Below are 14,764 nucleotides of genomic sequence, written 5' to 3'. Positions count from 1 at the left end.
CATCCATCGATGGATACTTGGGCTGCTTTCATAGTTTGGCTGTTGTAAATAATGATGCAATAAACACAGGGGTGCATATATCCCTCTGAATTAGTGTTTTTGTTTTTGGGGGGTATATAGTGCTATCACTGGATTATAGAGTAGAGTAGAACTACAGAGTAGTTCTATTTTTAATATTTTGAGGAACCTCCATACAGTTTTCCATGGTGGCTGTACCAGTTTGCATTCTTTTCAAGTGTTGTACAGAAATAACCATAAAACAAGTAACAAAACGGCAATAAGTACATATCTAATAATTACTTTGAACATAACTGGACTAAACGCTCCAATCAAAAGATAGGGTGACAGCATGGATAAAAAAACAAGATCCATTTATATGCTGCCTACAACAGACTCATTTCTGACAGAAAGACACCTGTAGATTTAAAGCGAGGGGATGGAGAAACATTTATCATGCAAATGAATGGCGAAAGAAAACTGGGACAGCAATCAGACAAAACAGACTTCAAAACAAAGACTGTAAGAGGAGACAAAGGACACTAATAAAGGGGACAATTCAACAAGAAGACATAACAATTGTAATTATTTATGCACCCAACACAGGAGGACCCAAATACATAAAACAGTTACTAACAAACATAAAGGACATAATCGACAGTAATACAATAATAGTGGAGGACTTTAACACCCCATTTCCACTATGGACAGATCATTCAAACAGAAAATCAACAAGGAAACAGTGGTTTTGAATGAAACACTGGACCAGATGGATTTAATAGACATATTCAGAACATTCCATCACCCAGGTTTTTTTTAATTGCAAATATAATTTACATGTAATATTAAATTAGTTTCAGGTGCACAACAGTCATTCAGCAATTATACTCATGAAATACTTGCTACAAGTGTATTACAATATTAGTCACTATATTCCCTATTCTGTACACTTTTCAGCCCTGTGACTTATTTATTTTATAACTGGAAGTTTGTACCTTCTAATCGCCTTCATCAATTTCACCCATCCTCCAACCCTATCTCCTTTGGCAACCACCAGTTTGTTCTCCATATTTATAAGTCTGTTTCTTTCTATTGTTATTTGTTTGCTTGTTTTATTTTTTAGATTCCACATATGAGTGAAATCATAGGGTATTTGTCTTTCTCAATCTGGCTTATCTCATTTAGCATTAAACCCTATAGATTCATCCATGTTGTCACAGATGGCAAGATTTCATTCTTTTTTATGGCTGAGAAATACTCCATTGTGTATACATACCACATCTTCTTTATTCATTCATCTATTGATGACGGACACCTAGGCTGCTTCCTTATCTTGGCTATTGTAAATAATGCTGCAATAAACATAGGAGTGCATGTATCTTTTTAAATTAGTGTTTTCATTTCCTTTGGGTAAATACCCAGAAGTGGAATTACTGGATCATATGGTACATCTTTTTTTGTTTTCTGAGGCACCACCATACTATTCTCCAGAGTGGCTGCACCAATTTACATTCCCACCAACTGTGCATGAGGGTTCTCTTTCCTCCACATCCTCTCCAACACTTGCTATTTCTTGTCTCTTATCTTTTGGATACTAGCCATTCTGACCAGTGCGAGGTGATACCTCATTTCAGTTCCAAAACCACAGTGTGGTTTATCTCAACTGGTTTTAAAATCAGTTTTAAAGTCCCAAATTCTTACCATCTATACAATTCATTTAAAATTTACGTTACTCCTTAGTTATCTTAAATTCACTAGTTCCTACTAGATCAAAAGTTCCTCTCAGATTCTACCACAGTCTAACATATGCTGTATGTCTATTATAAACCACGAGTATCATGACATATGCTGTGAAGCTTCCTAAGCAGTTTTCCATTTTTCTCCAATGTGTACACACAACAGGGCACAATATATATTTTTTGTAGCCTAGAACTTTCATTTATACACTTCTTGTAGTTCAAGGCAAGAAAAAGAATCCCTGCAGGGTACCTGGGTGGCTCAGTCGGTTAAGTATCCGACTCCTGATTTTGGCTCAGGTCATGCTCCTGGGGCTGTGAGATCAAGCCTCACATAGCAGCCCTCCCCCACCCCGCGCTGGGCATGGAGCCTGCTTGAGATTCTCTCTCCCTTTGCCCCTCCCCCCTCAAAAAAAAGAAAAAAAGAAGAAAAAAAAACCCTGTATATTCATCTTTACTACTCTTCATCTCAAATGAAACATTTTCTCAGATAAAAGTATTCAGGAATTAAATGAAATTAAGTTCATAACAAAAGGCAAAATGTAGACCTGTCTGGATTCTGATTTGAAAAATAACTATAAAAGGATATTTATAACAATTTATACAATTATACAATTGAGGAAATCTTAATATGAACTAGGTACTAGATGACCCCAAAGAATTACTATTAATATTGTTTTGTGTGATATAGCACTATAGTTACATAAGAAAATGCATGTTTTTTAGAAATGCACAATGAGTTATATACCAGTGAAATGAAATGAGGACTATGATTTTTTTTTTTTTAAACAGAAAGGAGGGAAGAAAAGAAGAGAAAGAGAAAGGCAACAGAGAAAGAGGGGGAATGGAGGGAGGAAAACAAAAGGGATAGATGAAGCTGGTATGGCAAAAATAATGTTTGAAATTGGGTAACAATGCTGAGTCTGGGTGAGTGAGGATTCATTATACAATTCTAATCTATGTATGTTTGAAATTTTTCATTGTTAACATTCTTTTAAAGTGAAAAAAAATCAAACCGATCTCAATATATTAAGTTAGCAGTAAAAACCAAATTTTATACCACTAGCATACTCTTTGCTGTTCAAATAATACATTTCAACAGTTTATAACCTACTAACAATGACACAGGTGCCTTCCTCCGAACAAACAGGAAAACCGTGGGCGAAGACTATTTTGTTTACCAGCATGCTATTTTGCTTAATTTACCAAAGTATAGGCACACATAATACGTGCTCAATAAACATGTGAATGTTAATTAATTTTAGATGAAATATACTAAGATATTAAGGACAATTACTTAGACACAGATGTTAATTAAATCACTACTGTAGAGCCCTGACTACACTAAATGCTATTTGATTAAACTGTATCACAATTACAGGACCATGATCAGAATCAATAAAAAATAAAATATATAACTTCTGCATTTATTTGTGTTTGTTTTCCTATAGTAAATTTGTATATGACTGACTTTTCTGTAATATTTCACTATTAGACTAAAATCTATAAAGAAGGAATCTCTGACATTAAGAAGATTTAGTGATATTTTCTTCTTTGAACAAATTTAATCACCTCTTGATTGACAAGTACATCCTTACTACAATTGTTAACACCTACCCGACATCAAACATCAGGATATGGAAAGTCTAAAACCAAACAACCCAGGAGCTTTAAATTTTTAAGCAAACTCAGCAAAACAGTCACTTAGTTAAGTCTGCTTAGAAAAAAAAGACAGAGAACCGGTTGCTTTGATGCTAAAATTCTAAATTACTTTCATATACAATGGAACTTTCCCTCCCACACGCCTTCAAAAATCAAATTGACATTATGCAAATTAAACATCAATCTTTTTATTTGAATTATTTATCCATTAAAAGTCTGATTAGCTTTCCATTTACGTCAGTTAAATAATGCATTATATAAGAATAAAAGTGAATAGCTTCCTAGTGTGTGAAAATATGTGTAGAATAAAAATCCATATCCTGTTTCAAATGGTAAAGGTCAAAGTTAAACAGTATCTTAAGTAAAATCCACAAACCTTCAGCAATCATGTCTTCCATCTCTGTGTCAGATGAATTATCTGCATGCTTCGTATTATTCTGTAGCTCTGGCTGAACACATACAGAATTTATCACCTGATTATCCAAAAGAGGCCTTTTTTTCACAGGCTGTTCTATTAGCAAAGATGAACGACTCACCTTTAGAAGAGAGAATAAAATAATCTTTTAAAAGGCTTTTCAGAAATAACTTGGTTAAAAAACCTCTTGAAATGAACAGCATCTGTGCTAATTTACTTGTTCAACTGATCAGTTGAACTGATTCGCTAAGTGCTTTATTCCTTAAGAACATTTTAGGCAATCTGGACATCAACAGTTTGTATTTCAAATCATCAGCAGTATGGATGCTTCAAAGTCTCTGTCAAACAGAACCTAGTGTCCTGGTTTAGGCAAGTAGTTAAAAAATGTCCTTAAAAGGCAGTAATAGGGGCACCTGTGTGGTGCAGTCAGTTAGGCATGACTCTTAGTTTTGGCTCAGGTAGTGATGTCAGGGTCGTGAGATCAGATTAAACCCTGCACTGGGCTCCACACCCAGTACGGAGTCTGCCTATGACTCTCTTTCCCTCTCCCCTGACCCCTTCCTCCCATTCCCCATGCTTGCTCATGCTTTCTCTCTGAAATAAGTGAATAAATCTTTTTAAAAATAAATAAATAATAAAAATCGGTTATAAATTTTGATTAACCAGTATCCTTAATTTTGTTTCTGCAACAACTTTTAAGATTTATTTTTCATGTATAAGCCTTTTTACTCATAGGGTTGGTCTCCTCAGGATAGATCATTATTGTATGTATTTTAAAGATGAATGAACTAATAATGTTCTAAGTGTTTAGGTGATTTCTTTACAAAAGCAGAATCAGGACTAGAACTCAGTCTCCTGACTCCTACCTAGTTCAGCAACCTAATCCACTATGATCACAAAAAGAAATGGAAAAATCCTCAAACGTTAGCATGAAAATCAATAACAAAATATTCGCTTATGTTCAATATACTTGGTTAAGACATAAATACTACTTATTTTAGAAATGTTCTCAGCAAAAACAATCCAGACCAAAAATATTTACCGATTTACGAGTGAACCTTTAGCTAATCTGATATAGAACCTCCTTTAAGAATGCTGGTTAAGTCTCCAATATCTGCCAGATGGTGAATGATAGCTTATTGTAAATTTCTACATTTAACTTTAGAGAATAAAGCACCCATGAACTTTCAAATTTTGTTCATTTCAGTTAGTATATTTAATATACCTCAAGTAAAATTTACAAAGGGTATTGCTGAAGAAACTAATACTCAGTGCTGCTAAGAGTTCACACTTCTAGTGTGTGAATATATTTAAATAATCTTTCCAGGAGCGCCTGGTTAACTCAGTCAGAAAAGCATGTGACTCTTGATCTTGGGGTTGTGAGTTTGAATCCCACACTGGGTGTAGAGATAACTTAAAAATAAAATCTTTAAAAATAAAAATAAAGCAAATAAATAATCAATCTTTCCAGAAAATAATTTGGCAATATATATCATGAGCCTTATGAATATATATGTAATGTGATTCAGTATCTGTACTTTTAGAAATTTGTGCTAAAGAAATTACTAAATATGGAAACCTAAAATGTCCAATAATAATGCAAGGATTACATAAATTATGGTTTTCCATAAAGTGGAGTATTATGTAACCTTTCAAAATGTTTCCAAAGTACTATTAAGCATATGAGAAAACAAAAACTAAATATACTGACAGAAGGACTACATATATATATTCTTGATCATATGAAATATATACCTAAAAAAATACACATTGTGGTATTGCTTGGGGATTATTTGCTCTGTACATTTCCCATATTTTCCATTTACGATAATACATTATTAATTTTGTAATCAGAAAAAAAAGTTGTCATTGTCACTAGTGATTATTAATAGCAGCAACTATGGGTATTAAGTGCCAGGAACTGCACAGAACAACATGTGCACATTTAATCCTCACAACAACCCTCAGAGCCAAGTATCATCTCCATTTGTCAGATGAGCAAAAATTAAGATCAAAAAGTTTGAGTGACTTTATGCAGCACTGAAAGATCCAAACCCTGAGGAGCAGGGAAAAAATACTGCTCCACTATCAGAATTCTTACAGGAGATCCAAATTTGAAACACACAGTTAACTGAAGCCAAGGCAAATGATGAGGCAACCCACTATCACAATGCAAGATCTTCACCACCATGAATCTAAAACACCGGATATAATTCAAAGGCTTTTGAAATGAATGCTTTTGTTGTCTTAGATTTTGGCTTTGACTTTGGCCACTTGTCTTTATTTTCTAAGGAAAAATGGACGTTCATCTCTAGATATTAGCATATAAATTATGTATAGCTAGTCTCAACTTATAAGACTTTCAGTGACAGAAATAGCACCTCCAATGTGAATATTTTAAGGCATTTTTAAAATATGGCTAAAGGCTGAGATTTAAGAATGAGAAAATCTATTTGCTAATTATAAACCATCAACTGGGTAACTTCAGAAGTATCAGGTCATTGGGCAGTTATTATTTTATGCACTCAAGTTAAAGATCACAAAGTATCACATTATATAAGAAACACCATTTTAAAAAAATAATGCACTTTAGGTGTCATTTCACGCCCTTAAACAGAAAAAAGAAAGATTTATTTCACTGGAGTAAACTTCCCATTATCTTTCTCTAAAAATTTTAAAACTGGTATCCTTAATATCCTGAAATTTTTTCCCTTAGTTTATACAATAGCTAGCATAAAAATTCTAGAAATATATTTGGAAATAAATAAAGAATATATAGAGAAATTCTAGACAAGGGATCGACAACTTTTTGAAATAAAATTGTAAGTATTTTATTAAAGAACAACACACTACATTTAAAGATAATGCTACATGAATAATTAAAAAAATACAAATTTGCTTACTACTTACAGGAAATGGCTCCAATCCCTCCTGAATTACAAAGCCTTCAATAACATGGGTTAAGATCTGTGGTTTAACAATAGCCTGTGGAGGTTTGTTTTCTATACTGGGAATGCTACTGGGCACGGATGTACTATTACTCCTCGTGGTAGCAGCTGGAAGTAAAAGTGGAGGTGGAGGAACAGAAATATGTGAAGGATCTGATGGAGATTTAATTACTGAAGCACTGACTGATGCCACAGCAGGTAATTCCACTTGCTCTGGAAAAAAAGTCATTTTTTTATCTTTAGCATTCTGTGCAGGCAAATAAGAAACAAAATTCAAGAATAAACATTTATTAACAGTCCACACCTGGTGCTTTAAAACACCATTCTAAGAACTTTATATTTAATCTCATTTAATCTTATGAGATAGAAGCTACTATTATCCCCACTTTACAGAAGGGGATAACTAGCTAAAAGTGATCATTCCAACCCTGGTTAAAAAGAACTGTCCCATAAGATATGAAAAGTGTTTTAGAGTGTCAATTTAAGAATAATTATGAATACTGTTGCTTTTTTAAAAAATTTCAAGCTACACAGATATTAAATTCCCTATGTTCCTATTTATGTACTCCAGATGGCATGGCGGAAAAAGTACTTTGAAAGTACACTTAAATAGGGGCGCCTGGGTGGCTCAGTCGTTAAGCGTCTGCCTCCGGCTCAGGGCGTGATCCTGACGTTCTGGGATCGAGCCCCACATCAGGCTCCTCCGCTGGGAGCCTGCTTCTCCCTCTCCCACTCCCCCTGCTTGTGTTCCCTCTCTTGCTGGCTGTCTCTCTCTCTGTCAAATAAATAAATAAAATCTTAAAAAAAAAAAAAGAAAGAAAGAAAGTACACTTAAATAAAAAAGGATCATAAAATCCACAGAATAAGTAGAGATTTTTAAAGGATTACACAGCATCACCTTTATTTCAAGTAGTAAGGTTAATCCAAATCCATGCACAATTTTTTTTTTTAACAATTCTTCAGTGACACTGTGTATGTCAATTTGGGGGAACACTTTAGTGCCCGGCAATTGCAAAATATTGGGTTGGATCACTGTGATCCCTCCCCTTCGAACTCTGAAGACCACAATAAGATAGACCCCACAGCCTATGACAGACTTTACCTACCCATACGATAGCACCAAACCTTTACTCACTGTACTAAAGTGGGAAGATGGAACCAGCTGGCAGCTAAAAACATCAGTGAGTACAGATGTCTTAGAAAAATAGCGCAAAAGAGCACAAGTGTAAAGATAATGCTACAACTTACCGAGTACTAACATGCCAGGTACTGTGTAAATGCCTCACATGCTGTAACCATTTAACCCTCAAAACTAGCCCAAGAGTAGGTACTGGTGTTATCTCCATCTCGTAGTGCGGAAACAGAAAGATAAAGTAACTTGCCCGAGGGCACACAACTATTAAGTAATGGAGCTGGGATCAGTTCCTGAGACAATGTTCTTAACTGCTGTGGTTAACTCCTCTCCACTAGTATGAAAAGGGTTGACACCACTATCAAAGATGCTCGAAACAAAGCCCAGTTAGGTGAAAAAGAAAGAACAGGAATCCCTACAGAATAAAAATTTCAGCTAAGAAAATAGTGTAGTGATCATCTGTATAATCTCAGATATGGAAAAGCTCTAATAATTCACACTCAGAAATTGTGATTAATATAATATAGCTTATCACTGCGCTATGATAAGGCATCAAATAATCCACCAAGATAAACTGCACAGGAAAAACACCTTAAAATTACACAATCCCTTATTAAAAACTAAACAAGAAAGTCAACAGAAAATGCTAGTTTGCTGATTTCAGGAACACACACAGTATTGTACACATGCATTACCAAACTGAGAAACTCCAGGAAAATCCTATCCTACATACCAAATCTTCACATTTACTCCTAGAGGAAAAGGGATAAAAATTATAAAATTCTAAAGTGGGACTGAAAGGTATTTTTCCCTGTCTGAAGGAAAGTATAAATCTATGGGGTACTGAAAAATAAGATAAAATTTTAATGTCCCTTACAGATTTAAAGATACTTTGTTACTTTAGAAATATAAAGCTGCCTTGGGGCACCTGGGTGGCTCAATCGGTTAAGCATTTGACTCTTGGTTTTGGCTCAGATCATGATCTCAGGGTTATGAGATCGAGCCCCATGTCAGGCTCCCAGCTCATGCAGAGTCTGCTTGACATTCTCTCTCCCTCACCGCCGCCCCACCCCCCACTGCTACTGCTCTCCCTCCCTCTCTCTAAAACAAATAAATAAAAGCTTTAAAGCTTTAAAATATATATATATATAAAGCTGCATTAAGTATAATATGGTTTGTTAAGAAAATATTGCTTGGTGTATGTTCTAATTAATTTTTAGATCATATGTACCCATCTTTTAACATCCTAAGTGTTGTTAAAACTAGAGCTGTAAGTTACTACTGACTTTTTGAAGAAGCTAATTGCTATTACTTGTCAGTGTACAATCAGCTGTTAAAATAAAACATATGAGAAACACTGATGTATTACAGTAGAACAAAACCACAATTATCACACTCTTTAGATTTAAGGTAACTGTGAGAGAAAACACAACTGACAGAACTTTGCCACAGGGTACTCTCTGCCTATTCACAGTCTCATTTTCTGCGCAAGATCTATGAGCTTCTTCCACCCTTTTTTATGGATGTTTTTCACTTCTAAAGAATTTTTAGAGATTTATGAAAACTGAATATTGGATGGAAACAAATCCCTCTATTTCTGCAGGTCAGTTTATTTCATGATTTGATGAGAGTTATTCTAAAAATCAACTTGTGCTTGCTTTTCCCCCTCACACGCAAAGTAGTAAGAATGAATTATAGGAAGATTCAGAAGTCTACATTGTACTCAGACAACTTAGCCAGAGGGATTTGCTTGACAGGATCTTGCCCTGCATTCTTGAGGGAAAAAATGTGAAGATGTTATTGTGTTCCAATATTTCAGAAGTGTTTAAATTTTCTTTGCGTTACCATTAGTAATGCTTTTTAGGTAATTAAATCACAGTCACAATGCAAGCTTAGTATCCAATTAAACTTTTATTTCTGCCTTTAAATCAAACTCCAGGAAATCTGCAGCAACGTTAAATCCATTTTCAGTTCAGAGAAACTACAAAGATTTAATACTATAGATTTTCCTAAATCTATCTTTTGAGGTATTATTATGAATAAACACAGGCAATACCATTAAACTTGTCTTAAATATTTTATATCATTTCATTGACTAAACATTTTCTATTTCTTGGGAGGGAGAAAATATTGAAGAACACTGATTTTCCCCCCTTCTGTGCTTTCCGAAGATTCACACTGATAGTATAGTAAGGGAGAATATCAGAGAGAAGGAAAGGGTTAGAGTGCTGGCACAGTTGAAAAAAAGAGAGGGAGGGCAAGGCTTTGGTAGCAGTTGAAAAAAAGAGAGGGAGGGCAAGGCTTTGGTAGCAGTTGAAAAAAAGAGAGGGAGGGCAAGGCTTTGGTAGCAGTTGAAAAAAAGAGAGGGAGGGCAAGCTTTGGTAGCAAAGTCAGTGTCCTGTTACAATTTGTTTGCCTGTAAGTGATCGTGGTTCTTGTTTACTGTAAATAATCACGAGGGCCAAGAGATGTTCAAGAGAACTGAATCCTTACAAGAAAGACTGACTCAAGATTAGCTGGGTCAAGGGTCAGCAAGCTTTCCATGAAGAGCCAGCCATATGGGCTCTGCAACTACTCTTCTTTGCCACAGTAATACAAAAGTAAACAAAGATAATATTTGAATAAGTGAAGGCAGCTGTGTTATACAGAATTTTATTTATGGACAATGAAATTTGAATTTGGCATAATTTTCACGTGGCATGAAATATTACTCTTTTATTTTTTTTTTCAACCATTTAAAATTTTTAAAACCATCCTCAGCTCATGGGTCATGCAAAAAAACAGGCAGCAAGAAAGATTTAAAGCATGAGCTATAGTCCGCCAACCCCAATCTAAATAAATTATTCATAAATTTTTAAAAAATCTAACAGTCAGTACAGCATGCAGCTCTTGATCTCAGGGTTATGAGTTCGAGCCCCACATTTAAAGGGGAAAAAAAGAAAAGCTTTTATTAAATAAATAAAAATAAAAATCTAACATGGACTATGTCTTTTTTAGTACTTAGACACTGGGCTCTAGGTCATACTAATGTTTTAGTAAAACACTCAGGATTCAGTCACTTTAATATTGTGAGGAGGAGAAGGAGCATACAAAAGATTTACTTGATCTCATGAGTAGCACTAAAGTAGTGAATAAAAATTTAAATGCTTAAGGCCAACGATTTTTTGATTTTTTAATCCATGTCGTTAGTAAGAATTAGTGAGGTTTAATTTAAGAACTGTCTGGGAAAGAACACTTTTAAAAACATACTCACAGCCTGGATCAAAAGCAATTATGAGGAATGTCAGATATGACTCAGAATGCTTTGTGATTTCTGGAAAGCATAACTGAAATCTTTTAATAGAACTCGATTTATTCTAATTTTTCAAGCTTAGAAATAGCTTGACACATGAATCTGAATGGGCATATAAAATATATCTGTGCAAACCACTGAAAATTTGAAAGCTAAAGAATGTTTTTTATTTGGGTGGTTCCTCATCAACTGTTTTAATTGTTCCCCATTTAAAAAAAATCTTGAATTCTATTTATATTTGGCTGCAATTATATAATAGCTTAATACCATCTCCAGTTATTAAACTTCACTAACTTTACTAAACTTTGTTGCTATCATTTACCTAATAGAAAATTCCCCAACATTTCAGTATTTCCTTACCTAACAAAGGATGTTCCGAAGTCAAATCTTCTCTCCCGACAGTTACAGCTGCTGGAGACAGTGTGGGTGGTGGTGGGGTTCTGTCCGTCCGGACACACTCATCAGACTCTTCTGGCATTTCTTCTTCACACACGTCTTCTACTTGATAAACCTGCAACGACAACCACACTGCCTTAAAATGTTTCTCAAAATACATTTACTAAGGTGTTCCTAACTTAACTGAAAAAAAATAAATTCTAAGTGTTTTAAATTTTTAAAAGGCAGAATAATTATTTGACAGGCTGAAAGGAACCTTTAAAACAGCTCAAATGAGGTTTTTCATAATGCTTGACAATATTTCACTAAAAGCAAGTTGTGCATCAGGGGCGCCTGGGTGGCACAGTGGTTACGCGTCTGCCTTCGGCTCAGGGCGTGATCCCGGCGTTCTGGGATCGAGCCCCACGTCAGGCTCCTCCGCTATGAGCCTGCTTCTTCCTCTCCCACTCCCCCTGCCTGTGTTCCCTCTCTCGCTGGCTGTCTCTATCTCTGTCAAATAAATAAATAAAATCTTAAAAAAAAAAAAATAAATAAATAAATAAAAGCAAGTTGTGCATCAATATCTAAGCTACAAATTACAAAAGTTTCAAAAAGGTGAAAGTCAAGTCAGAACATATTTTTAATTTTGAGAATAAAAAAAAGTTTTGATTTTATACACTCATATAACTACTTGGGGAATTCACTACCGTTTCTATTAACTTCAACTGTCATGAATCAAAATAAATACTAGTATTTTTCACAAGCACACTAAGTAATTCTCCAAAATGACATACATCAGGAACTGCTTAAAGGATGACACCCCAGGCTCTTCTTTTATTTATGTGAACTGAAGATTAAATCATAAAAAGTAATGCTTAAAAACATACAAAAAAGGTACGCAATTATATCTTTAATTCTTTAATCTTCTGATCTACGCAATCTAATGAATTTTTATAAGCTAGTACCAGGTAAACAGAAAATATATGTCCTTGAAATAATACACACACACATACCCCTCCTAAGCCATTTGACAAATTTTTAGTTCTTTAATATCGTTCCATACTTATAAAGTTTTTAAGTTTTTAACTTAACAACTTAACAACCTTGTTATCTAATGCTAAAGAGCATACTGTAAGAAGAAAACATGGACTCAATCTGAGAAGGTAATATGTAACTAAAAATAACTCATTAATTTTTTCATTAAACTTACGGCTGTTTTCAAAGGCCACTTTTAGACTATTTTGTGGTCATTATTTAAACATTATTTTTGAAAAATGATAGGTTACTAAAAACAAAGCCACAAAGCAGTTCCCTTCCTTCCTTTTATATACAAACTTACTACTAAAATTTACAAAGGCCATGAGTTTCACCTAAACTGATTAATATTTCTAATAAACGTTAAAACAAAAATCTCTCAACAATATTCACAAAAAACTCTATGATATATAATATTGTATTTTTAATCAAATTATTAAAGTTTGATGATTTGAAGTATATAAAATTAAATATAAAAATGGTCAAGATTATTAAAACCAGCATAAACCATGTGTTATAAAAAGGATATCAAGTTTCACCTACAAAGACATAAATCTAGCAACAGTGATACAGTTTTTTAAAAACCAAACTTTCCAAGCCTCTATTAAAAATAAAATATCTTTAAAAAAAAACAGTCTTTTCCTTTGTCTTTTTAAAAATTTAGAAATCCTAAAAAAAAAAAAAAAATTTTAAGAATCTTCCAGTTACTGATAATTTTATACCAAATATAATATCCAGAACTGTGATCTGATAACTGAGTAGACTACATTTTTAAAAGTTATTTGCTCCGAACCCTGCATCTGGAAATCTGTTTCACCAAGAGATTCCCTGCCTCATGTTTGGATCCCCTGAAGTAAAAACAGTTGCTTATTATTGTACATATCGTACAGCACAACCATGATAGCTGCTAGTATCTGTTCACATGATAACTTTTTTAAATGGCAATAATGTCCAATACAGGGAAAGTCATCCAAAAGAAATGTCCTGGGGGTTAAAGGAAAAAAAAAAAATTTTTTTCTAGTGAGGGACATCTGCTGTCATGGTGATTACCTTAATTTGGCAGTGGTAGGGATGTTGATTCAGAGGTAATTAGACAAGTATGGTTTTATCAACCAGTTCAACTGTATCTGTGTAACATTCCCTTATTAGATATTATCTTTTCTCAAAATGTTGAAATTCTCTCTGTAACATTAATGCTGTCACAAGTTTTTCAAGCACCTACTATAGTAGCTTTTAAGGAATCAAAGTTTGATCGTGCACAGAATTCTGGTTTTTAAAAAATAACGAAAGAGTTTTAAAGGATAAGAGTTATAATAACATTAGCAGCATATTCTGAAATAATCCATCAAAGAATATTATAAAATACTTGTCATTCTTTATAGGTAAGCCTAACTACACACACTTTCTTTCAAATCTGCTATGTAAAGGCAAAATAAGTTAATAAAAGAAGTAGGCAAAAACAGACCTGTCACAGACATCTGGCACCATCAGCATAAAAAAATCTAAGTGCAACAACTAAAATATTGAATAAAGCAAAGAAATGGAGGTTTTACTCACAAGATCATTAGGAGACTGTACAACACAATTTCTGTTTAGCTCACAACTACAACTATTCTAACACTGGCAATGACTGCCAAACTTACCTCAATAAAACACATTAGTCCCATCTGTCCCCCTTTCCTAAACAAACTGTAGAACATTTATTAGCTCTAAATTATCTACTCTCACGTATCTTATCATACCCAAATGTCAATGAAAAATTTTAGTTTTATAAATGTATCTTTTATAAATATATTTTTTTAAAAATACACTTTGATAATTCACACTTAATCTTTTAAAATTTCACAATTCTTAAGAAGTTAAACAGATACTGCTATCTTTAAATATTTGAAACAAACAAGTAATTGTGAAGAAATGTGCAATTCATGAAGAAACATGATTTGATAAAAAAATAAGATGTGATCAAAGGTAATAAAAGAAAAACACAGTAACTTAATAAATAGGCTATGGTACTCAAAGAAAAAGGTAAGAAAGATAACACAGGAACATCTATAGCAAGTATGACCACACCTGTGACAACAGAAAAAGTTACTGTTTTCATGGGGGAAAACAAAAACTTCCAAGAATGAGATAATATAAATTTTTTTTAAATCTTTTTTTTTAAGAGAGGAC

General features: G+C 33.8%; 1 protein-coding gene across 10 annotated transcripts in view; it reads right to left on the bottom strand.

Annotated features, from left to right (window-relative positions):
- The window catches only part of PHC3 (polyhomeotic homolog 3), a 70,076-nt gene that overhangs the window by 14,338 nt on the left and 40,974 nt on the right, over positions 1–14,764 (bottom strand). For all 10 annotated transcript variants that reach the window (XR_572025.2, XM_008705347.2, XM_008705348.2 and 7 more), the window contains 3 exons: positions 11,543–11,693; positions 6,721–6,971; positions 3,772–3,931 (listed from right to left, as the gene is read on the bottom strand). Coding sequence is in view for 9 of the 10 variants with exons in the window: in XM_008705347.2 (XP_008703569.1) it covers positions 3,772–3,931; positions 6,721–6,971; positions 11,543–11,693 (562 nt within the window). In the remaining variant the exon portion in view is untranslated. The remainder of the gene's footprint in view (positions 1–3,771; positions 3,932–6,720; positions 6,972–11,542; positions 11,694–14,764) is intronic.

This window comes from Ursus maritimus, unplaced genomic scaffold (assembly GCF_017311325.1).
Source record: "Ursus maritimus isolate PB19 unplaced genomic scaffold, ASM1731132v1 scaffold_4, whole genome shotgun sequence".
Taxonomy (NCBI): domain Eukaryota; kingdom Metazoa; phylum Chordata; class Mammalia; order Carnivora; family Ursidae; genus Ursus; species Ursus maritimus.
The sequence above is the reverse complement of the archived record's forward strand: the minus strand, read 5'-3'. Positions and strand labels throughout refer to the sequence as shown.